The sequence below is a fragment of the Arachis ipaensis genome, chromosome B8 (assembly GCF_059453495.1).
Source record: "Arachis ipaensis isolate K30076 ecotype BB chromosome B8, ASM5945349v1, whole genome shotgun sequence".
Classification (NCBI taxonomy): Eukaryota; Viridiplantae; Streptophyta; class Magnoliopsida; order Fabales; family Fabaceae; genus Arachis; species Arachis ipaensis.
Window position 1 is genome coordinate 87,403,083 of NC_142443.1, and position 26,238 is coordinate 87,429,320.

The 26,238-nt window shown below is 36.5% G+C and overlaps 1 protein-coding gene across 1 annotated transcript; it reads left to right on the forward strand.

The window, feature by feature from the left end:
- The first annotated feature begins 2,857 nt into the window (after positions 1 to 2,857).
- Positions 2,858 to 3,528, forward strand: LOC148548730 (uncharacterized). Its single transcript, XM_088496251.1, has 3 exons — positions 2,858 to 3,239; positions 3,356 to 3,414; positions 3,496 to 3,528. The coding sequence occupies exons 1-3, from the start codon at positions 2,858 to 2,860 to the stop codon at positions 3,526 to 3,528; spliced, it is 474 nt and encodes a 157-aa protein (XP_088352377.1).
- Positions 3,529 to 26,238: the final 22,710 nt, after the last annotated feature.

Sequence of the window (26,238 nt, forward strand, 5' to 3'; positions counted from 1 at the left end):
AAACCAGAAATTACAAGGAAATTAAACTAAAAACCCTAGGTTCTAGAGAGAAGGGGGAGCTTCTCTCTCTAGAAAATGAACTACATGACTAAAATCTAATCCTAATTTCTCTCCCCTTCATTCCTCTTCACTTTGGCCTCAAATAGCTTCAGAAATGAGTCAGACTGGGTTCTGGAGGCCCAGAATTTGCCCCAGCAATTTGCATTAATGAGCTCACGTGACTCCGGTCACGTGTACGCGTCGCTTGCAAATCTTCATTGTGCGTACGCACGCATAGTTGTGCGTGCGCACACATGCTGGAATTTCCAAACTCGATTTCTTCATAGTTTCTTCCCTTTGGCATGCTCTTTCTCTCACTTCTTCAACCCATACTTGCCTTGAAAACCTGAAATCACTTAATAAATACATCAAGGTACCAAATGGGATTAAAGTGAATAAAATTGACTAGAATTAAGGACAAAAGAGCATGTTTTCACTTTTAAGCACAATTTAGGAAGAAATCACAAAAGCATGCTATTTAGATGAATAAATATGGGTTTATGTGATGAAATCCACTCAAATCAAACCAAAATATATCGTAAAATATGGACTCATCAATTCTCCCACACTTAAACACTAGCTTGTCCTCATGCTAAATACAACCAAAGGAGATGAATGAAGGGGTAAACGATTTATTCAATGCAACTACTTATACGTATGCAACTATACTAAATGCTATTTATCTATACCTATACTATGATTTCCATTGAGTTTGGCAAAAATAAACAAAAGAATCTCAATCAATCCAAAATAAATCTTCGGGCTAAGACAAAGCAAATATAGCAATATGATCAATGTCCAAAGATTTGATTTGAAATTTTCAAAATTAATTTCAACAACTTGCAAGAAGACACAAGATAAGCAATGGGAACATAGAATTGAGCAATTGAAACCCTCACCGGATGTTTTTACACTCTAATCGCTTAGTGTCTAGGGCTTAATCACTCAATCCTCCTTTAATCATATTTTTCAAAGATTTGCAAGTCATCTAACAATCAACTAATATTTGATGCATGAATGCAAATATCATGAGGACTTTTGAGGGTTGTAATGGGGCTAGGGTAAGGGTAGGATTAATATGGTTAAGTGGGCTAATAGATTGGATCCTTGATTAGCTCAAGTATCCCACCTAATCCTATACTAACTTATGTACCAATTTATCCTCTTTCTCACATTCACTCATGCATCCTTTTTTTCAATTCACACACATATGCATCCTTTATTTTCATTCTTATTATCATTTCTTTTTTTTTCTTTTCTTTTCTTTATTTTTTTTATAAACAAAGTATGTACAACAAATTTTTTTTATCATATAAGAGAGATGCATATGTTCTAAGTAATGAATGCATGAGTATTTACCCGTTTTGCCAAATATTCTCAACGAACACCCAAAGACAACTAACTACCAATGTTTCCCACAAATCCCCCCACACTTGATTAACACACACACTCAAACCCAAGCTAATCAAAGATACAATACATGGACATAATGGTTTTTTGCTTAGGGCAAATGATGTGCTTAAAATTAGAACAAAGGGGAATTAAAAGGCTCAAAAGTGGTTACAAAGGTAGATATAGGGGTTGGCCATATGGGTTAGTGAGTTCAAATTCAAAAAATGGCCTCAATTATACTAAATGCATTCAAAACAACAAATATAGGACATAAAGATTCAAGCAAATCTAAGATTATAATCATAAAAGGAGTATAACACACAAGAACAAAATTTGTGGTTGATAATGTGCAACCACACAATTAAGGCTCAAATCTCACTAGGTATTTTGTTCAAGCTCTTTTCTATGTTCCATAACAAAGAATACTTCAAGCAAGTTCAAAAATAAATTTTCAAATCTAATCAATGGAAAGCCCTAAAAGGAATTTCTTGAAAATTCTTTGTTGTTTTACCAAACTCATTCAATCTAACATGCAAGTATTTACTACCATAAAAGTATAAGCACTAAAGAAATATATACAAACAAACCAAACAAAATGCAAATAAGAGCAAAAACTGCAAAAAAAAAAAGAACTAAAAAAGTATTGCAAAGTGTTTAAGAAAAGAATTTTACCCCCCTCGAAATTGGCAATCCTCCCCCACACTTAAATAATGCACGGTGTAAGACCCATAATTTTTGAAAAATATTATTATGAGTTAATTTCAATTTATTTATTCATTAAAGACTTTATTTTTAGAAACTATTTTATTAAAAGTAATTAAATCAAGTTTTGACAATTAAATTAGAAATTTTACTAAATTTTATAATTATTGAATAATTTTCTATATTTAAGTTATACAGCTTAACATTTGCAAAAGAATAAGAATTTTATACAATTTAGTTAAATAATAGAAACTCTAGAATTTAATACTTCAATTTTATAAACAAAGAAAATTAATTATATTATCTTTAATTTTAAATTAAAATATTCGATTAAAAGTCAATTAGTAAATTAATAATCAAATAACATTTTCAAAATAATTTTAATATTCAATTAAAACTCTAGGGTTTAGGGTTTATTAAAATTACCTAAACTACCCTAATCCTAACCTTCTACCCCCACTGTCTTACCCTTTCCCCAAAACCCTAACCTTTCCCAGCTTCAGACAAAAAGAAATGAAAGAAAGAAAAAAAAAAGAAGAAGAAGAAAAAGAAAGAAAGGAAGAGGGAAAAAAGGAAAGGGGGAGGAAGAAAGGGAGATCTGAAAAAGAAGGAAAGGGGGAGGAAGAGAAGGAGATTCGAGGGTGAGAGCGCGCTGGTGGAAGGGCGCCGGAGCTGCTAGGCCACACCGTCGGGTCGCCTTGGCTGCCGTTGGGAGTAGAGACGCATGCAGAGGAGAAGCCACCACTGCCTCATGTTCGTCGTCATCCTCGCCAGGAAGCATGTCGCCGCTGCTGTCTGTCCGTCCAGCCCGAGCCGTCGCCGTCACTGCTGGTCTGCCTTGGAGCCGCCGTCATTACTATTGAAGCCGAGGAGAGAGAGACGCGGTGAGAGGAGGGTCATGCCCAGTGTCGTCGCCGCCTTTCCTCTGCCGTCACCGAAGCTACTGGGCTCGCCGTCGATGCACCCATGTTGCTGCTGTGTCGCCGGAGCTCCATGCCGTTGTACTGGCCGCCGGAGAACGCAGATGAGGCCTTTGTCTTCTTGGGTTTTGATTGTTGCTAGTTACTCCATTGTACGCCATTGTCGGAATTGCGCCAGATTTACCGGTAACCACTTTATCCTTTCTTGAATTTGTTCCTTTTTTATTTTGCTCCGCTATTCTGATTTTGCTGGTGTCTCTACTGTCTTACCGATCATAATGGTGTTATTGCCACTAGAACAGATGCACAGGTCCCTGATTCTCTTCTTTGTTGCCCCATCGTTCTATTTTCTATAGCTGCAGTAAGTTATTCTAACCTTGATATCCTTACCACTGTTATTCTCCTGTAAATTTTTTAGAATTTTGTGATGTTGACATTCTAGGGTCGAGTTCCAGTAATTGCATGGTTAAAATAGAAACCGTTTCTGTTGTTGTGGAAGTGAACGGAGCAGCGGATACAGCTGCCATTGAGTGCGAGTCGAGAGAAAAAGGTTTTTTGGACATATTTGATTTATGGGTTTTGATTATTCGAGGTAGGGGCACTTTTCTTAAACTTGTTTTACTTTCCAGAGTTGTTATAAATCGATATTAATGCATAAAATACTTTTTTGTGATTACGTAAGTCTTATGAATTGAATTTAGTTGCTTGGATGAATGAGATTGTTAGTTCGATTAATTGATCGATTAAGAAAGTTGAATATTCTGGTTAATTGACTGATGTTGTTAAAGTGGTTTTCCTTGAATTATCGGAATTTAATTTTGAAACAAATTTGGAAAGGACTTGATATTTGAAAATTGTTTATTTATTGAGAATGATTTGCTATTTTGGAAATGATTCAAAAAGGGTTAGAGGAAGGGTTTGGTTTGAAACTGTTTGAGAAGACCGAGAATTCTTTATTATTGATTGATGCTGTTGATTGAAGCTGGTTTAAATTGCGATTTATAGATTGGTTGATTGAATTCTGGATTTTGTAATTTCTTTGGGTTGAGTGTTGTTGTGATAATGGTTATTGGAAGTGATTTGAATGATTAACAGGCGTTTGGTTTGGTTTGGTTGGGACCCGAAAAGGGTGGCAGAATCTGAGTTTTAGAGGAGATGCTGCCGAAATTTTATAAAATTAGAAGTTTCATTTGAAGTAATTATTTAAAAAGATTTGGTTTTAAACATTATATGTCTTAAGATTGATTTATTTATTGAAGAAAGAATTATGTTTTGAATTGGGATTGTTAATAAACAGAATGGAAAGAAGGATAATGAGGATTTTCTTTGAAATATGGTTTCTGAATGAATTTGGAAAATGAGATTTGGATTGATGAATGATTATGGTGTTGAGAATATTGAGAATGTTGAGATATGAACTTTGAATTATTCACATGGCTTATGAATTTGAAATATCTGAGATACGAGGTTCCCTGGATTAAGTGCCGTGGCTTGCCACCACGTGTACCAGGTTGAAAACTCGATACTCTGTTGACCCTACGACGTAAGTATGACCGGGCACTATATAAATTCCCGGGAATTTTACCCCATTGAGCAATATTGATTATTTGAGAAAAAGCTATGCATAGACTCTTGGGGATGCACGTCGGGGGACAGTCTAACGACAATTCAGACTTGTCGGGTTGGCTGGATAACCGACAGATGAGCCTCATCAGCCATAGGACAGGCATGCATCATATGCATTTGTATGCTTTGCTTGGGTTTGAACTTGCTTTGGTTTGCCTGATTGCTAAACTGTTCTTAACTGCTACTTGAACTATTTGCTGTAACTGCTTCCTACTTGTGCTTTCCTTGTCTGTCTTGCCTGTGTTTGTCCGGCGTGTTACATTTGAGAATGGACTTTGGTGCTGAATTAATGATTGTGTTGTTTGATTACGTGGTTGGTTTCTGATTGAGATTTTCTTATGAGAAAAGAAAGACTTTGGATTTCTGAAAATATTAAACATTGTTTCTTTGAAATGGTTTTGAACGATTAGCTATTGGATTTTAAAAGGATTCATAAGGCAATGATAATCAATGAATTTGAAAATAGTTTTCTTATTGAATATCTTCTTATGACAACTTTGAAACTCCGTGGTGAGACCGTGTGGTTAGGTTCTCACCCCCTACAGCTTTACCTTTTCAGGAACGAGATGAAGAAGCATTAAGAAGAGTTATACTACGTTTGGTTTATATGTTGTTGTATTAATTAGATTATTTTCTTCCCTCGTCTTTGTTATTACAAGTTTGTAAGAGGGATAGGAATTGTGTTATATATATATATATATATATATATATATATATATATATATTATATTGAGTTATTATGTAACGAGTCTTGTATACGAATCTATGCCTGTTTGTAATTTTCTTAAAATGAAGTATTTATCTCCGGTTTTTCAAAGAAACCAGTGATACATTATCGAGTTACAGGCTCCTATTCTAGTATTTAGTATGTAAAGTAGTCGTAATACTTCTTGCTATCAGAGTAGCGCAGCTGGAAGCGTGATTTCTGATAGTGAGGGTGTTACACACGGTGCTCCGTGCATACACATGATCCGGGGGATGAAGGACCATGAGGCTCCACCTTCAGCTGGTGGGCTCCGGGGGCTCCGGTTGCTCTGTATAAACATATAAACAACAATTGAGGAAGAAGTCATAGAAGTGTGATATGAGAAAAAGAAATTTGCGTATTCTTAATGCACACGGTTTAGAACACAACACATTGGCCGGGTAAAAACAAAAACCACACAATAAAAAAAATAGCATGTTCCTCAATCAAGTAGTCCAAGGTTGCAAATGAAGAATAAGTAAAACTTGAGGCACAAATAACCCTAGGTAACCACAAAATGGAATTGAGTATAAAATATATTGGATAGTGAAATTGTGCAAGTGAAAGCGTGAGATTAATAAAAATAGCACAACACACAATTACCAATTCAATGATGAAAAGAGACTACTTATTCATTCTTAGGAATAATGAAATAATCACATGTATAAGGTGCTTGTTACAAAAAGTGACAAGTCCTGATAAGAATCAAGTCAAGTCAACTCAAAAAAAAATGCAAAGCATTAACAAGGAACAAATACCTTGTTATGCGATTATATTCACTTAAGAACCATGATGACTAAATAGCTCAACTCAATTCGATAAAGTAAAAATGCACAATTCAAGATGCCAAACAAGGATAAAGTCTAATGCATATGGTAGCTACAACATATGAATCAAACTCACAATTCATCTAGGCAATTAAACAAGACTTTAATGCTCGGTGCACATGTTCATCAACAATTAAACCAAATTTTAAGGAAGAAGCAACCCAATCAATCATCAATCAAAACACTTGCAAATTATTTAATCACAAACACTTAAACTAAAACTAACATAATTACTAAAACAAAAATGAGATGCAATGAAAACTAACAAGAATAAGTAGAAAATAGGGTAAAAGGGGGAGAAGAGAGGGGTAGAAGGGAAAAGAAGAGAAGAAGTAGAGAGAAGAGAAGAAGAGAAGTAAAGTGGGAGAAAACAGGGGTGTGCATATGCACACTAGGTGAAAAAGGGACGGTGTGCGAGCGCACACTTTATGCGAGAGCTCCGGGCAGAAGAGGAATTCAGGAGTGTGCGTGCGCACAAGGGAGTGCACACGCACAGGTGAATTTTTTTTTTTAGAGGAAAGGATCATGTGTGCGTGCGCACATAGGTCCGTGCACACACACAAGAGCGAAAAGGGGCAGGGGTTCACGCGCACAAGCTGTGCCAACGCTGCAGACAGAGGACAAAATCATGCGTGTGCGTGTGCACAGGTTGGTGCGTGCGCACAGAAAGCAGAAAATAGAAGTTGTGTGCGCACGCACAACTGTGTGCATATGCACAGATGCCCTGTTTTTCAAAAATTTTTTTCTTTAAAATCTAAGGTACCAAGCCTTAGCTCAATCAAAACTAAACACCAAAACATGGAAGAACCCATAATTTCATGATCCAAACCAAAATTAACCTAACAAATCTCAAAATTAATCTAATTCTAAGCTAACTAAAGAAAGCAAACATGCAATAAACCAAAATTATAAACAAGGAAAGGGTAGGAACAGTGTTACCATGGTGGGGTGTCTCCCACCTAGCACTTTGGTTTAATGTCCTTAGTTTGGACTTATGGAGAGCTATCAAACTTGAAATCTCACCCAAGCTTGTATCCTCCAAGGATTTTGAGATTCCAAAGCTTGTGCACCCAAATCTCTTATGAGTTCCTTTCATTCCATCTAGGCAACAAGCAATTGAAATTCCCAATTCCTATATATAATAGCAACAAAACTCACAATGCCATGGGTGAGAATTCATAGGATAAAAAGAAAGTAAAAACCAAAGGTAGCAAGAACAAATAAAATGAACTCCTAAAACTAGTAAAGACAAGCAATCAATCAAAAACAACTATTCACATATTCACATGTTAACATATTCACAATGACCAAACATAAGCAAGAAACATATGTACAATCAACTAAAAATAAGCTATTCACACTATTCACATATGCACAATAGCCACTAACATAACACCATTGCAACTCCCTGGCAATGGGGCCAAATTTGATAGATGAGAATTTTTGTATAGTTTGGAATCAATCAAAATAAGAATCAATTCATTGGTAGCATAGTCCAAACCAACAATGAATTCTCAAGATTAAATATTAAATCCAATACAAAATAACCGAGAGTAATTAAACCTCGGGTCATCTTCCCTAGGAGTTGCAATGAAATGTCATGTTATTGTTGGCTATGAGGGAATTAAGGTTTGGGAATACAAGAAAGAGCAAGTACTATAAATGGCAAGAAATTAAAGTGCAAGAAGGTAACTTAGCATGTAAGAAATTAAAAGTCAAAGCAATTAAAGCAAGAAAGGGAAATTAAATGCTAAAAAGAACTCTTGGCAAGAAGTGGATAATTAAGGATTCTTATCCTAGTTGTGGACCACAAACATGGTAATTATGTGTGGATTAATCCCAATTAGTCAATCTTACATCGAGGATAAGTTAACTAGGCATAATTAATCTCAATCCCTAAGTCCTAAGTCAACACTAGTGGGTCACTTAGAGTCAAGATAAACCAAATTAATTAACAATCCTCACACAATGTGGAATGGACATCCACCAGTCAAGCTCACCCAATTATCTAATTTCCTAGCCAAGAGTATGAAAAACTAAGCAAAAACCCAACCAAGCATTTTGTCAAACATTTGGTGGGCATATAAAGAAAGCATGGTAAAATGACAAGAAATAATAATTGCTACAACTACCAAGCAAGGAAAGTAAAGATAACAACTCAATAAAGCAATAAATGACATGAAAACATAAATTGCATTAAATGTAAATTAAAATAACAAGAGTGTGCCTAAACATAAAAGTGACAAAAATGAGAAATTAACAAGATAACATAAGGAAATTAGGACAATAGAACAAAAAATGTAGAAGAAACTAGATGAAAACAAGAATTAAAACCAGAAATTACAAGGAAATTAAACTAAAAACCCTAGGTTCTAGAGAGAAGAAGGAGCTTCTCTCTCTAGAAAATGAACTACATGACTAAAATCTAGCCCTAATTGCTCCCCCCCTTCATTCCTCTTTACTTTGGCCTCAAATAGCTTCAAAAATGAGTTGGACTGGGTTCTAGAGGCCCAGAATTCGCCACTAGTGATGTGCATTAATGAGCTCACGTGACTCGGGTCACACGTACGTGTCACTCGTAAATCTTCCTTATGCGTACGCACGCATAGTTATGCGTGCGTACGCATGCTGCAATTTCCAAACTCCATTTCTTCATGGTTTCTTCCCTTTTGCTTGCTCTTTCTCTCACTTCTTCAACCCATACTTGCCTTGAAAACCTGAAATCACTTAACAAATACATCAAGGCACCAAATGGGATTAAAGTGAATAAAATTGACTAGAATTAAGCACAAAAGAGCATGTTTTCACTTTTAAGCACAATTTAGGAAGAAATCTCAAAAGCATGCTCTTTAGATGAATAAATGTTGGTTTATATGATGAAATCCACTCAAATCAAACCAAAATATATCGTAAAATATAGACTCATCATTCCTCTAATGCCTAAGCAAAAGGCATGTTAATTTGAAGTTTCTTAAAGATCTTCGATGCTCAGTTTCTTATACGGTTTAGAATTTCTCAAAATTAATTCTCGTTGTAAGTATAGTTCTAAACCAACAAAGAATCCTCACATGCAAAAAATTTTGGTTGTCACAAGTACAAACCCCAATAAGAATTAACGGAAGTATTTAAACCTCGGGTCATCTCACAAGGAATTGGAATGAAGTAGTCAATGGCTATAAAGGAACAAGGGGTTTGATTTATAAAAAGGGGCAATGGAATAAATGACAAGAAAAGTAAATCAAGCAAGCATTTAAAGATGACAAGTAATAAAGAGAAGCAATTAGTAAAGAGAGACATTCATGGCAAGGATTGAGAATATAAGCTTTCTATCCTAGTCATACAATAATTAGCAAGAATTTATCCTATTTAGTCATCTCCGAAGTTGGAAGAAGGTGTAAGTTATCTTCCATAAGAGAAAGTCAAACAAGACTAGTTAATCTCAATCCAAAAATCCTAATCAACTCACTAATTGAATTAGCAAGAGATTAGAGTAAATGGAAATAATATTAACTAACGACCTAGATCACAAATCTAAATTGGTTGTTCATGACTCAAGATTGCCTAATTACTCTTTCCAAGCCAAGAATGCTCAAACCTACTCTAACATCCTTCCAAGCATTTTGTCAAACACTTGGAAGGCATACAAGGAAAGCATAATAAATTGCAAGGAAGAATAAAATCTAACAAATACTAATTGCAAGGAAAGCAAATTCACAACTCAAATCATCAATAAAAGAACATCAAACATTAAATTGCATTAAAAGAGATCCAAATCCAACAAGAGTTCATGAACATAAAAGAGGCATAAAAGAGAAATTAACATGAAAACTAAGAGAATTGAGGTGTAGAAGCATGAAATTGTAAAGAAAACAAGATGAGAACAATAATTAAAACCTAGATCTAAGATGGAAATAAGCCTAAGAACCCTAATTCTAGAGAGAAGAGTGAGCTTCTCTCTCTAGAAACTAAACTACATAATGCTATTCTACAACTAAGTGCTCCCCCTTTGCTCAATCTTCAATTCTGCATCAAATACCCTAAGAAACAAGTTGGATTTAGGCCTGGGCAGCTCAGAAATCGCCCCTAGCGTTTTGCCTTTAAGTGAGTCACGTGCGAGCATCGACGCGTACGCGTGGGTCACGCGTGCATGTCGCTTGGCAATTTTCCTATCCACGAGTATGCGTCATGTGCGCGTACACGTCGCCATGCAACTTCAATTCCACGCGTGCGCGTCTGTTACGCGTGCGCGTGGGTTGATGTACTCCAAATCCTTGTTTCCTCATGCAATCTCCACTTTGTATACTTTTCTCTTCATTTCTTCCATCCAATACTTGCCTTATGAACCTGAAATCACTCAAAAAACACATCAAGGCATCGAATGGAATGAAAGTGAATTAAAATCACCATTTAAGGGCCTAAAAAACATGTTTCGTTGAATAAATGTGAGAAAATATGATAAAATCCCCTAAAATAAGCACAAGATAAACCACAAAATTAGAGTTTATCAAACCTCCCCAAACTTAAACTAAGCATGTCCTCATACTAAAATCAAGAAAGAAACAAAGGGGTATCAACATTTATTCAATATAAACTAGCTATATACAACCACCTATATGCAATCTATCTAAATGAATGCAAGTATAAGGGCTAGAGCAATAGCAATCAAAGTGATAAACCCCATTTGTAGGGTTTATCTTGTGCTTAATTTAGGAGATTTTATGACCTTTTACCCACATTTATTCGATGAAATAGTATGGTTTTATGATTGTCTCCCAATTTGTGCTTAAGTGTGAAAACATGCTTTTTAGGCCCTTAATTAGCTAAATTTAATTCACCTTTAATTCCACTAGATGCCTTGATTTGTTTGTTAAGTGATTTCAGGTTGAAAAGGCTAGGAATGGGTCAAAGGAGTGAAGGGGAAAGCATGCAAAGTGGAGAACACATGGAAAAGCCAAAGATTTGAAAATATTCATCCACGTGCACACGCACTGTACGCGCACGTGTGGATCGCGAAAACCTCAATGGACGCGTACGCGTGTGATGAAAGGACTTTTGTGTGGTCTAGAATTTCATTAATGAAGTCTTTCGTTGTAAAGTATAGTTTCTAAACCAACAATAATCCTTTCATGCAAAAATTTATTTGTCACAAGTACAAACCCCTAAATTTATAAACCGAAGTATTCAAACCTCGGGTCGTTCTCCCTAGGAATTGCAATAAAGTGTCTTGTTTTTGGTTATGAGTTATGTTTGGGGTTTTTGATAAGAGACATGAAATTTAAATGGCAATGAATTAAACTAATAACTAAAAAGGTCTTGGCAAAGGTTTGGTGGTCAAGGATCTCTATCCCTATCACTAACCACAACATAAGAATTGGCAAGGATCAACCCCACTAAGTCATCCTCTAACTAGTAGTAAAGGAAAGTCAAGTGAGCTATATCAATCCAAGTCCATAAGTCCTAGTTCTCCACCAATTCAATTAGTGAGATCTAGCGTTAATGGCTCCCAATCATCAATCACTTGGACATTAGCAACTCAAGAGTTCCTAAGTTACCTTTCCAAGCTAAGAGCACTAAAATCTACTCTAAAATCAAACCAAGCATTTCATCAAACACTTGAAAGGCACAAAAGAAAAGAATAGTAAATTGAAAGGATTAAAGGAATCTACAATTACAAAGGTAAGAGATTAACAATAGAAAGGCAAAACAATAGAAAAGTAAACTCATAATGAAAGAAGCATTTTAACAAACACATAGAAGGAAATAAAAGTAAACAACATGAATTGCAAGAGTTAAAGAGAGATCTAACTAGAATAGCAAGAAATCAACAATAGAAAAGGAAACAATCATGAAACAACAAAGAACTTACCAATTGCATTGAAGAAGAAATGTAAATCTACAAAAGAAAGTTCATAAAATACAACAAACAATACAAAGGAATTACAAGAGAAGATGAATTCTACAATCTACAAGAGAACAATTGAAGATGAAAGAGGAAAATTAAGAGAGAAGAAGAAGTAGATCCAGATCTAAAACCAAATCCTAATTCTAGAGAGAAGTGAGAGCTTCTCTCTCTAAAACTAACTAAAACTAATCCTAAAACTTAAACTATGACTAATGATCAAAATAATGTAAAGTATGTCAATTCCCCTTCAATCCTTGGCTTAAATAGTATCAGAAATGAGTTGGATTGGACCCACAAGGCTTTAGAATTCGCTGGCCACGAATTTGCATTTAATGAATCACATGCAAATCGGTGCGTACGGGTACCGTGCATGTGCGCATCCCTATCTGCAATACAACTATGACAAATCTTATATCACGTTGAAGCTCCGGATGTTAGCTTTCCAATGCAACTAGAACTGCATCATTTGGACCTATGTAGCTCAAGTTATGGCCGATTAAGTGCGAAGAGGTTGGCTTGACAACTTTTGCGATTCCTTTATTTCTTCATGAGTTCTCCATTTATACATGCTTTTTTTTCATTCCCTTGATCCAATCTTTGCCTCCTAATTCTGAAATCAATAAACAAACATATCAAGGCATCTAATGGAATCAAGGTGAATTAAGATTAAACAATTAAGGGCCTAAAAAACATGTTTTCACTCTTATCACAATTAAAGGAGAATTTACAAAACCATGCTATTTCATTGAATAAATGTGAGGAAAGGTTATCAAAATGCTTTAAATTCAACACAAGATAAACCCTACAAATGGGGTTTATCAGCGTGCTGTGCACGTACGCGTCGGTGGCCGCACGTGATTTTTAAATAGAAAACGTGACCAGCGAATTCTGGGAGATGTGGGGCCCAATTTACAACCAACTTTGGCGCCAAAATGCATAAAAGGACCAAGGATTGAAAGGGATTATCATCATTCACATCTTTTGCTCATTCATACACATTAGGATTAGTTTAGAGTTAGTTTTAGAGAGAGAAGCTCTCACTTCTCTCTAGGATTAGGATTAGGATTAGGTTTAGTTCTTAGATGTAGGTTTCAATTCATGCCTTCATCTACTTCTACCTTTCAATTCCTTGTTGCTACATTCATCATTCTCCTATTTCTTTGTTGTAATTTCCTTTATGTTGTTCCTATACTTTGTTGTAGATTCCTTCTCTTCTCTTTCAATTCAATTTGAGGTAATTCATAATAATTGTGTTTCTTTTGTTTGTTGTTGTTAATTCTTTGCAATACTTGTTGTTAGATTTCATTCTAGTTGTCAATTTACTATGCATTTCTTTTGTGCCTTCCAAGTATTTTATGAAATGCTTAGTTGGATTTTAGTATAGATTTTGTTCTTCTTGGCCTAGGTAGAGTAATTAGTGACTCTTGAATTATCTAATTCCTTTGTTGATTGACAATTAGAAGTTGCAAATTGATTTGGATACCACTAAAGCTAGTCTTTCCCTTGGGAGTTGGCTAGGACTTGTGGAATCAAGTTGATTCATCCACTTGACTTTCCTCCATGGTTAGAGGTTAACTAAGTGGTAGCAATGGACAATTCTCATCACAATTGAGGAGGATAATGAGGATAAGACTTCCAATTCTCATAACCTTGCCAAAAACTTTGTTAGTTGTTAGTTTATTTTCATTGCATTTTACATTTCTTGTCTCTTATCCCAAAAACCCCAAAGCATACCTCATAACCAATAACAAGACACTTTATCGCTGATGCACGAAAACTTGTCTCTCAACAAAATTCCCTCGGCAAGTATACCGAATTGTCTTCAAGTAAAAACTCACAATAGAGTGAGGTCAAATCCCACAGTGATTGATTGGTCAAGCAACTTTAATTAGAGGAATGTTCTAGTTGAGCTAAACAGAAATTGAGTTGAGTAATTACAGAAAGTTAAATGGTGGAAAAGTAAATAACTGAAAGTGTAAATGCTGGAAATAAATGACGGAATGTAAATGGCATAAAGTAAACTGCAAAATCTTAAATGGGGATTTGGGGAGATTAGTAGAAAAATAAATGGCAGAAAATAAAGAGAATGGGTAAGATCAGAAATGGGAGATTCATTGGGCTTAGGAGATGTTGCATTCTCCGGATCAAGTTCATTTTCATCTCTTCCTCAGTCAATGCATTCATTAATCTCCTTGGCAATCTTAAGTGATTGGATTCTAATTCCTTGGCAACCCAATCTCTCTAAGCTTGAACAATTGCCCAATTCCTTGATTTAATTGCTCATGGGAAGAGATGAAGTTCGGTCACTGATTATACCACATGCATTCCCAAATCAAAGTGTTGGTAGGATTATATGTCACTATATCCATCCAAACCCCAATTTGGTCCAGCATGAGAAAGCATTTCTAGCATGATCTCCTCATTCCTCTTCCAAGGTTCCGAGGAGATCCAATTATGGAGAGCTTCTCTTCCAAGATAGCTAACCAATTGGATGAAGGACGAAAGCTTTCTAGTAAAATCAAGAGAAAAGAAAGAAGAAGAATAATGAAAACTATTATTGATCCATCAAATTACAACAAAGCTCCCTAACCCAATGAAAGGGGTTTAGTTGTTCATAACTCCGGAAATGGAAAGCAAAAATGAAAAGTACATTCTGAAAAAATAAACTAGAAGTTGCAGAGAAAGTAAAATATACAGAGTATAGTTCTCAAGTTCCAGATCCCTTTTTCAATTTAAAACTCCCCCTATATATACTACTCTCCAGATCTTCTAGTTGGCTCTTCAAGTCTTGGATATGGGCCCTTGATCTTTAGTTGAAGCAGTTACAGTCTTTAGTGGGCTCAGCTTTGCTTGCAAAGAAAGTGTAAGTTAGGCATGATGGGAAGTTAGTTAGGACGTTAGTGGCGTTAACGTTAAGTGTAAACTTGGGTTCGAAAGCGTTAGTGATGATAACCTTTTTCACTAACGTTCCCAACTAGTTACTCCACGTTAACTTCAATGTTAGTGGTACTAACGTAACCACTAACGTTGCCTCTTTAGCCATTCGCAAATGTTATTGGCATTCACCTTTACCAATAACGTTGCTCTTTGTCCCCTTCTTCCACGTTAATAGTCCACGTTAGTGTAACTAACGTGGCCCTTAACGTGGGCATGCCAAAGCTTTGAGAGCATTAGTGTCAGTTACCTTTGTCACTAACGCTTCAAAGTGCCCCTTCCTTCCACGTTAGAGTTCAGGTTAATTGCATTAACGTGACCACTAACGTGGGTGTATTAGCCATCTCCAACATTAGTGACAAAGGTGAGTGTCACTAACGTTGGCCCATCATTCATTGCTCCACGTTACCCTTCACGTTAGTGGTCTTAACGTGACCACTAACGTAGGTAAATTAGGCTTGGTCTAGCGTTAGTGACAAAGGTGGGTGTCACTAACGCTTGCGACTTCCCCTTTACCCCACGTTAGAGTCCACGTTAATTGGATTAACGTTGCTCTTAACGTGGCTTATTGTGGCGTTAGTGGTGTTCACTTTCACCACTAACGTTGGAGCTCTCCCTTTGTTCCACGTTAGTTCCCACGTTAGTGTAACTAACGTGGCAACTAATGTGGGTTATGATGGCATTCAAAGGCGTTATTGGTGGTAACTTTACCACTAACGTTGCAAGCTTGCTCCCATTCCATGTTAGTGGTCATGTTAGTGAAGCTAACATGGCTGCTAACGTGGTTTTTCTCTGCTTCTTTTGTCCTGAAATCAAACAAACAAGGTGCATCAAAGCTTTGTTTCAAGTCATGAGATCATGCATCATCTATATTATCATTCAATTCATGCATAATTCTCATGAAATCATGTAAAGTTCACAATGTTTGCTTGAATCAAGATGTAAGTGTATATTCACCCAAAACTTGCTTATTTACTAAGAAATGCATGAAACTATCCTAAAATAATAAAGAAAAAGGTCAGTAAAACTGGCCAAAATGCCCTGGCATCAGCAATTCCTAGGGAGAACGACCTGAGGTTCCAATACTTCGGCAAATTTAGGGGTTTATTTTAGTGATAAACAATATTTTTTATGAAAGGATTATTGTTTGGTTTAGAAACTATACTTCGACAAGAATTCATGTATGAATTCTAAACCGTCAAAAATTCATTCATCAAAATGGCGCCATTGCCGGGGAGTTGCAATGGTGTTATGTTATTGGTTATTGTACATATGTGAATACTATGAATAGCTTGATTGTTTGATTTAGTAGTTAGATTTTATCTTCTTGTTTTTGTGCCTTCATTTTTGTCTTTGCTATCATGAATTCTCACCCTCTTGGCTATGAGTTTGGTTCTCACTATGTTGTAGGAAATGTGGACTTTAATGATAACATGTACCAAGGATGAAACACTCAAGGAGCCTCAAGGAATTGATCACTCCTATTGGCAACAACCTCTGGATACTTATAGGTATAATTCATATCCTAGTGCATGCCAATTCAATGGCTATGGTGAATCTTTTTATGATAATCAATTACCACCATCATATGCCTATGACTCTTATCCTCAACATGAACCTCAACCATACTCACAAGCCTTTCCATACCAAGCATCTTCCTATGGTCCGTATCCACCATATGACCAATCACCTATACCATATTCTCATGACCATTATGAGCAAGAACCTTTAGAACCACCACAACTCTATCAAGATTACTACCATGAACCACCTCAATACTCACCATCTCCATACTCCTACCAAGAAGAACCACCTTCCTACTATGAATCCTCTCTCTAAAATGATGAACCCTCCTATCCACCCCAAGCCCCAATAGATGATTCCGTTACCTTGCTACTTCAAGGACAAGTGGATATGCAAATGAACACCCTAGAGTTTGTGACTAACTTGACCAAGGTAGTGCATGCTTTAGCCTACCAATGCTTGAACACTCAAGGTGATTCCATAGCCACATGTGAAGAATCCATTGAAGATCATAGTATGAAGGAGAGATTGGAAACTTCGGGGGGAAATGAGGAATGTTATTTCGTATTGGAGCAACTAGAGGAAGCCATGATTGTTGAAGAAAAGAAATAAGTGATTGAAGATTTAGGAGATGTTGAAAGTCCATGCCAATGTAGCATCATAGAGCACTCTTCCAAGAAGCTTGATATTGATGTTGAGGAGGGTATGCAACCTCCAAGGCATATCATAGTTGGAGACTTGAAAGAGGTTTATCAAGAGATGGATTCGATCATGGATGAATTTCTATCTACAATTGAATCCTTTCCCATTGTACATGAAGTTGAAATTATTGAAGAATGTGCACAACCTCCCATACCCTTGGTGAGCAATGAAGAAGAGAGTGAATCGGAAGAGAGCTACCAAGGGGAAAAGGTTGAAATGGTGTATATCAAAATTGAAGAATATGAAAAGGTTGATCAAGAGATGGATTCATTCATCAATGAATTCCTATCCAAAATTGAATCACCTCCCGTTGGGCAAGATGAAGTTCTTGAAGACAACTCCAAGTCAAGTGATAAAGGGAAAAAAGTTGAAATTGAAGAAGCTTGCGAAGAGGTGGGGATAGTCAAGGAAGAGCACAAGGGAGTGGAGCTTGCAAGATCATTGGGACCACCCCTTCCTAAGTCACCATCCTACACAACATTCAAGTGGGTAAAATTCTTATCCCTGAGCTTTACTTTCTCACTTGAATATGGTTTGATTAAAAGTGATGGTCAACTTAGAGCTCTTTGTAGAGTTAAAAGTAGAAGAGAGTTGTGTAGTGGTTGGAAACATCACTCTAAATTCATGATGGTAGCATACTTAAAGTTGTATAGTAATGATTCGTGGAGGACCAAATTGCATGGGCCTAGGAAGTTGTTTGGAAGCTTCTTTGAGAATTCTAAGGTCATGCCACCCGGATGGAATAATGATGACCAATCTAAGGACAGGCGTCAAAACAAAGTGTGAGATCCCGGATCGCACAAGGAAAATCAAATTTGGGAGCTCATGGTTTGTGAAGAACTCCATCAAAGCTTGAAGATATTAAAATTGAAGAATGGCGCTTATTGGAGACTCAAGCATTGGTGGATGTTCAAGGATAGCTTTAAGCACAAGCCACCTCGAGAGGAGCTCCCCATAAGTCCAACTTAAGAACAATAAACAAAAGTGCTAGGTGGGAGACACCCCACCATGGTAATATCTTTTCATTTTCTCTTTTGTAAATATTGGTAGAATTGGTTTAGTTTCATGTTTTTATTAGTTTGTTGAGTTTCTTTGGTAGTTTGGTATGTTAAATAAGGTTTTATGGTATTTTGGTAGCCGTTTGGAGGTTTGGAATGCTTGGTTTGGTGCAAAAATATAGAAAAAAATTTTGAAAAATAGAACACCATCCACGCGTACGCGCACCTCATGCATACACGTGCATTAAGCATTTTCGCCCCTCCACTCGCACGCGCCATGGGCGCGTACGCGTAGATTGCAAGATTTCACCTCCCAGCCATTTTCCTGAGAGTTGCGCCTACACTGTGCTAGCACTATGCCTGAGGCACGAACCAAATCACGCATACGCGTACATGACGCATACGCATGATGAGCGGATAATTTATACGCTTTTTGGCATTATTTTTAGTATGTTTTTAGTATATTTTAATTAGTTTTTATTATATTTTTATTAGTTTTTAAATAAAAATCATATTTCTGGACTTTACTATGAGTTTGTGTGTTTTTCTATGATTTCAGGTATTTTCTGGCTGAAATTGAGGGACCTAAGCAAAAATCTGATTCAGAGGCTGAAAAAGGACTGCAGATGCTGTTGGATTCTGACCTCCCTGCACTTGAAATGGATTTTCTGGAGCTACAAAAGCCCAATTGGTGCGCTGTCAATTGTGTTGGAACGTAGACATCCTGGGCTTTCCAGAAATATATAATTGTCCATATTGCTCAATATTAAACCAGCATTCAAAGTCAACATAGAAATTCTGGCGTCAAAACGCCAGAATTGGCATAAAAGCTGGAGTTAAATGCCCAAACTGGCACAAAATCTGGCGTTTAACTCCAAGAAAAGTCTCTACACATGGAAGCTTCAATGCTCAGCCCAAGCACACACCAAGTGGGCCCGGAAGAAGATTTCTGCATTAATTACCTATTTCTTTAACCCTAGGCTACTAGTTTTCTATAAATAGGAACTTTTGCTATTGTATTTTCATCTTTGAATCATGTTTTGATGATTGAACCCTCTTCAGGAGGCTGGCCATTCGGCCATGCCTAGACCTTGTTCTTATGTATTTTCAACGGTGGAGTTTCTACACACTATAGATTAAGGTGTGGAGCTCTGCTGTTCTTCATGAATTAATACAATTACTATTGTTCTTCTATTCAATTCACACCTACTTTTTCTCTAAGATATTCATTCGTTCTTCAACTTGATGAATGTGATGATCCGTGACACTCATCATCATTCTCACCTATGAACATGTGCCTGACAACCACCTCTATTCTACTAGCAATGGCTTGAATGCATATCTCTTGGGTTTCTAATATAAGATTGGAACCTTTGTGGTATAGGCTAGAATTATTGGCGGTCATTCTTGAGATCCAAAAAGTCTAAACCTTGTCTGTGGCATTCCGAGTAGGATCTGGGAAGGGATGACTGTGACGAGCTTCAAACTCGCGATTGTTGGGCGTGTGACAGACGCAAAAGGATCAATGGATCCTATTCCAACATGATCGAGAACCGACAGATGATTAGCCGTGCGGTGACAGTGCATTTGGAACATTTTCACTGAGAGGACAGGAAGTAGCCATTGACAACGGTGATGCCCAACATAAAGCTTGCCAGGGAAGGGAGTATGAATGATTGGATGAAGGCAATAGGAAAGCAGAGGTTCAAGAGGAACAAAGCATCTTCATACGCTTATCTGAAATTCCTACCAATGAATTACATAAGTATCTCTATCTTTATTTTATGTTTTATACATCTTTAAATTATCAATCCTCCATAACCATTTGAATCTTCCTGACTGAGATTTACAAGATGACTATAGCTTGCTTCAAGCCGACAGTCTCCGTGGGATCGACCCTTACTCACGTAAGGTATTACTTGGACGACCCAGTGCATTTGCTGGTTAGTTGTGCGGAATTGTGACAAAGTGTGATTCACGTTTGAGAGCTCTAAGTATTTGGCACCATTGTTGATGATCACAATTTCATGCACCAAGTTTTTGGCGCCATTGCCGGGGATTGTTCGAGTTTGGACAACTGATGGTTCATCTTGTTGCTTAGATTAGGTAATTTTACTTTTTATTTTCGAAAAAATTTTTTAAAAAATACAAAAATTTTTTTCTATTTTGTTCATTAGAGTTTTTAAGAATGAATTCTAGAGTTTCATGATGATTTGTTGAAGTCTGGCTGGCTGTGAAGCCATGTCTAATCTTTTGGACCGAGGTTTCAACTTATCATCACAAGAGCTTGATGATTTCTATCAATCTTGCTGTTGAAAGTAATGATCTGCTAAAGCTTGGCTGGCCATTGGCCATGTCTAGTGTTTTGGACCGGAGCTTCCACTGTTAAAGCTTGGCTGGCTAGTATGCCATGTCTAATTCCTGGACTGGAGTTTTAGACTAACATTGCAATGATTCCTGGAATTCTTATTAAAAATTTTGAATCCCTTTATTCTCTTTTCCACTCAATTTTCGAAAAAAAATTATAAAATTTTAAAATCAAAAATATTTTATGTTTCTTGTTAGAGTCTAGTGTCTAATTTTAAGATTGGTGTCAATTACATGTCTATATTCTTCTTGCATTTTTTGAATGTATGCATTATGTTCTTCATTGATCTTCAAGTTGATTCTTGATAATTTCATTGCTCTGATCTTTAATTTCTCTTATTTTGTGTCTTTTGTTGTTTCTCACATGCATTTTCAAATTGTTATGGTCCTTAGTATACAAACTTCTAAGTTTGGTGTCTTGATGCATTGTTTATTTGATCTTAGTTGCATTTTTACTGTTTCTCATCATTGAAAATTCATAAAATTTTCAAAATTGTGTCTTTTCAAGTCAATAACACAGAGAATTGAAGATTCAGAACATTCACCAGAGGAATTATAGAGAAAAAGCTGGGCGTTCAAAATGCCCAGTTAAGAAAGAAAACTGGCATTTAAGCGCTAGTCAGGGTACCTTGCTGGGCATTAAACGCCCAAAAAGGTAGCATTTTGGGCGTTAAACGCGAGAATGGATGCCATTCTGGGCGTTTAACGCCAGGAGGACACTAGAGGGAAAATTTTGTTTTTAATTCAAATCTTTTTCAAGTTTTCATAACTTTTTTTTTCAAATCATATCTTTTCAATCATATCCTTTCAGAATCAATTTATTTTTAATTTTTTTTATTTATTACTATTTTCGAAAATCCTTGCTACAATTAGTGATTTAATTCAAAATTTTCAAGTTGTTACTTGCCTATTAAGAAAAGATCAAAAGTTTTAATTCTAGAATCATATCTTCTAATTTCTTGTTAGTCAAGTAATCAATTTTAACTTTAAAACTTTCTCTTTTTAATTTGATTTTCAGTCATATCTTCTCAATCATATCTTTTCAATCACATCTTTTTCAAAAATTAATTTTCAATCATATCTTTTTGATTTCTAATTTTAAAATCTTTTTCAAAAATCACTTTATTCCTTTCCCAATCTTAGTTTTCGAAAATCATCAATCAAATTTTCAAATTTTCTTTAATTATTTCAAAATCTTTTACTTTAATTTCAAAAATTCTTCCCCTCTTCTCACACCCTTCTATTTAAGGACTAATACTCCTCCTCAATGTGCAATTCGAACTCTATCTCCCTTGATAAGTTTGAATTCTCTCTTCTCTACCTCCTCTTTCTATTCTTCTTTTCCTCTGACACCTCAAGGAATCTCTATACTGTGACATAGAGGATTCCATATTTTCTTCTTCTCTCTTTTCATATGAGCAGGAGTAAGGACAAGGGCATTCTTGTTGAAGCTGATCCTGAACCTGAAAGGACCTTGAAGAGAAAGCTAAGAGAAGCTAAAGTACAACTCTCTATAGAGGACCTAACAGAACTTTTCAAACAAGAAGAATCCATGGCAGCCGAAAACAACAACAATGCCAACAATGCAAGGAAGGTGCTTGGTGACTTTACTGCACCTACTCCTGACTTCTATGGGAGAAGCATCTCAATCCCTACTATTGGAGCAAACAACTTTGAGCTTAAGCCTCAATTAGTTTCTCTGATGCAACAGAATTGCAAGTTTTATGGACTTCCATTTGAAGATCCTCATCAGTTCACGTCGCTTCCCTTTTCTTCAACACTCCATTTTTGTGCTTTCCTTCTATTTTTGTATGTTTTCTTTCCATCCTTTAAGTCATTCCTGCCCTATAAAGCCTAAAAGCACGCAACACACAAATCACGGCATCGAATGGCAATAAAGGATGATTAATTTTAATATTTCTAAGCATAGAAAACATGTTTTTCACATACATCACATAATAAGGAAGGGAAAGTAAAACCATGCAAATTACATGAATAAGTGGGTGAAGGATTGAATAAATCACTTAAATTGAGCATAAAATATATCATAAAATATGGGTTTATAAACCTCCCCACACTTAAACAATAGCATGTCCTCATGCTAAATCCAAGACAAAGAATAAGGTAAGGTGGTGGAATTTCATGCTATGCATTCTATCCTAAATGCAAACTACCTAAATGAGTCATGCAATTATAGTTATTATTCACTTGTATATAAAACTTACATGTAATTAAATTAATTCATATCATATATGCATAGCCAAACCTTAGATAATGTTAAAGCACTTTTACAATTGAGATGGGTAAAAGTATTTCACAAACTTGCAAGATAATTAACAATTAAGCAGAGATATATGGTGATGAGCTATTGAACCCTCACTGGATTTTGTGTTTACTCTCTAGTCACTCTATTCTTCTTTCTATCCTTGCTTTCAAAAACTTTTTTCTTCATCTAACCAATCAACAAATATGGAATACAGACATACAAAAATCATGAGGTCTTTTTCAAGGTTGTAATGGGGCCAAGGCAAAGGTAAGGGTATATGTATAAGGCTAAGTGAGCTAATAAGTGAATCCTTGATTAGTCTAAGATCTCACCTAACATACATACTTTATATATTTTTAGAGTTCCTTTACCTATTTACCCAAAATTTTCCCACTATGTATTGTAAGCTCATGCATTAATTTTAATTTTTGAAATTTTGTCCCATGTGCATTGACTCTTTTTATTTGGGAAATTTTTGTATCCCCTTATTTAAATACTGAAAATATTATTAAAATTTTTTTTATATCAATGCACATGGTAATTTAATTATTTTGATTTCACATGAGCGTGCTTCCCAGTTTTTGTTTTTGAAACAACTTGTTCTTTTTTTTTAAATTCCTACTTTGTTTCTATCATCCCATGTTCCCATAAAATTCCCCACACTTAAATTGTACACAATATCTATCTTAAGCTAACCAAGGATTCAGCTTGGGATTTTTATTTTGTTTTTCTGCTTAAGGCTAGTAATGTTGTTATAGAACAAGAGGGAATTAAAAAGCTGAAGGGGGCTAACAAGGGTGATGTAAAAGGTAGGCTAATTTGGGATAAGTGAGGGAAAATTCAAATTATGGCCTCAATCATCTCTTGGTATGTATCTATATTCTATATTGGACATATAGATTAAAACAAAGTAAAGAACATCAGAAGGGCAAAACACACAGGAATGAAATTTATGGTTTGAATGTAACCATACAATTAAGCTCAAAACTCACAGGCTGTGTGTTCTCTAGCTCAAAAATCATATATCAGTTATACATGTCATGCAAGTAGAATTCAAGAGTTCTCATTATTCTCAATGTAAATATTAGGGTGGCTTTTAAAATCTTAGTGTTCCTCCTTGTTGAAATGTTGTTAATTAACTAACATGTAATGCTATATATACAAGGTGTGTGGATTGTTTTAAATTACTAAAGTTTCCAGTTTACTTCCTTTTATTTTCAATTGAACTAAACTATTATATGCTAAAGGGGTAAACTATACTAATTAATCCACATATTCTATAACTAATAAGTTTAGAATTGCAAACTAAACTAAATGTCTAAGGTATAAACTAAAGTGCAAAATGCGGAAATAAAGTAGAAATACAGCAAAAGAACAATGTATAAGTACTGAAAAATAAAAATAAAAATAAAAATAAAGATAAAAATATAGAAAAATAAACAAAATAAGATAAAAAAAAGAGTCTGTAGTGGTTCACCAAAAAGATAGGCCAGGGATGGTGATCTCCCCACACTTAAAATATAGCATCGTCCTCGATGCTCACTCAAACTGGGTGTGAAGGAGTGTCATCACCGGAAGGATGGGCTGTTGAAGTCTCTGTGGTGGCCTGAGGGTCTGCAGACTGGATAAGTGTAGGAGGATCTGTCTGCTACAGTGGAGGCGCTGACTGTAGAGGAATCTCTGGGTCTGTGGCCTAAATCTGGTGTGGCTCCTCATGCTGTGGCGCAGCCTGCTCTGGTCCTGCTTGCTCAGCCTCTCTATATGCATGTGTCTCCTCCTCATGCTCGTCCGCCTCCTCCTCAGATGGCTCTGATGGTGTGTCAGGCTCGGAGGGAATGTCGTCGCCGGATCGGATCATCAACTTGAGGTGCTCATAGCATTGCTTGTTGCGACGCTCAGATCTTTCATATCACCGCCGGTTGCGGCGCTCCATCTAGTCCAGCTGCTGAAACAGGCGGTGCACGAGGTGGTAAACGGGCTCTGAGGCAGGTGGAGGTGCAGTGGTGGTAGCTGGTGCAGCAGTGGATGAAGAAGGGGCAGCTGAAGGTGTGGCGGTCTCATCAGAAGCGGTGAGGAATGGGGTCTGTGGCCTAAAGCCTGAAATTTCCTACTGTGAGGGATAATCTTCTTGCAGTCTGCAGCAGGTGGCTTCTCATCAGTAAGCTCCCAAGGCACGTCAGCTCGACGGCCGAGCTGGGTGATCAGATAAGGGAAAGGGAGGGTGCCTCTGACATGCACCCTGGCTATATAGTACCGGATGAAACGTGGAAGGTACAGGTCCTTACCCTCCATCACACACTAGATGAGGGTGATCATAGCAGCGGGCAGCTCTGTCTCATGAGTGCTCGACATCACATAGTTGCTCAAAATCTGGTGCTAGAGCCGAGCCTCATCATTCAGATAAATCAGCTTGATTCCCTTAGGCATCTGATGAGCGGATAATTTATACGCTTTTTGGCATTGTTTTTAGTATGTTTTTAGTAGGATCTAGTTACTTTTAGGGATGTTTTCATTAGTTTTTATGTTAAATTCACATTTCTGGATTTTACTATGAGTTTGTGTGTTTTTCTGTGATTTCAGGTATTTTCTGGCTGAAATTGAGGGACTTGAGCAAAAATCAGATTCAGAGGTTGAAGAAGGACTGCTGATGCTGTTGGATTCTGACCTTCCTTCACTCAAAGTAGATTTTCTAGAGCTACAGAACTCAAAATGGCGCGCTTCCAATTGCGTTGGAAAGTAGACATCCAGGGCTTTCCAGCAATGTATAATAGTCCATACTTTGGCCAAGTTTTTGGCGCCGTTGCCGGGGATTGTTCGAGTTTGGACAACTGACGGTTCATCTTGTTGCTCAGATTAGGTAATTTTCTTTTTGTTTTCTTTTCAAAAAAATTTTTCAAAAATATTTCAAAATTTTCTCACCTGTTTTCGAAAAAAAAATTTTTTTTTATTCAAAATTTTTAAAGAATGAATTCTAGTGTTTCATGAAGCATGTGAAGCCTGGCTGGCTGTAACGCCATGTCTAAATTCTTTTAGACTGAGGCTTGCAATTTGTTATCAAGAGCAAGCTAGTTGTTGTTAATCCACCTGCTGTTGTTCCTGATTTACATGCTGAAGCTTGGCTGGCCATTGGCCATGTCTAGTGTTTTGGACCGGAGCTTTCATTGAAAGCTTGGCTGGCTAGTGAGCCATGTCTAATTCCTGGACTGAAGCTTTAGACTAAGAATGCAAGATTCCTGGAATTCATATTAAAAATTTTGGAATCCTTGTTTTCCTTTTTCAGTTAATTTTCGAAAA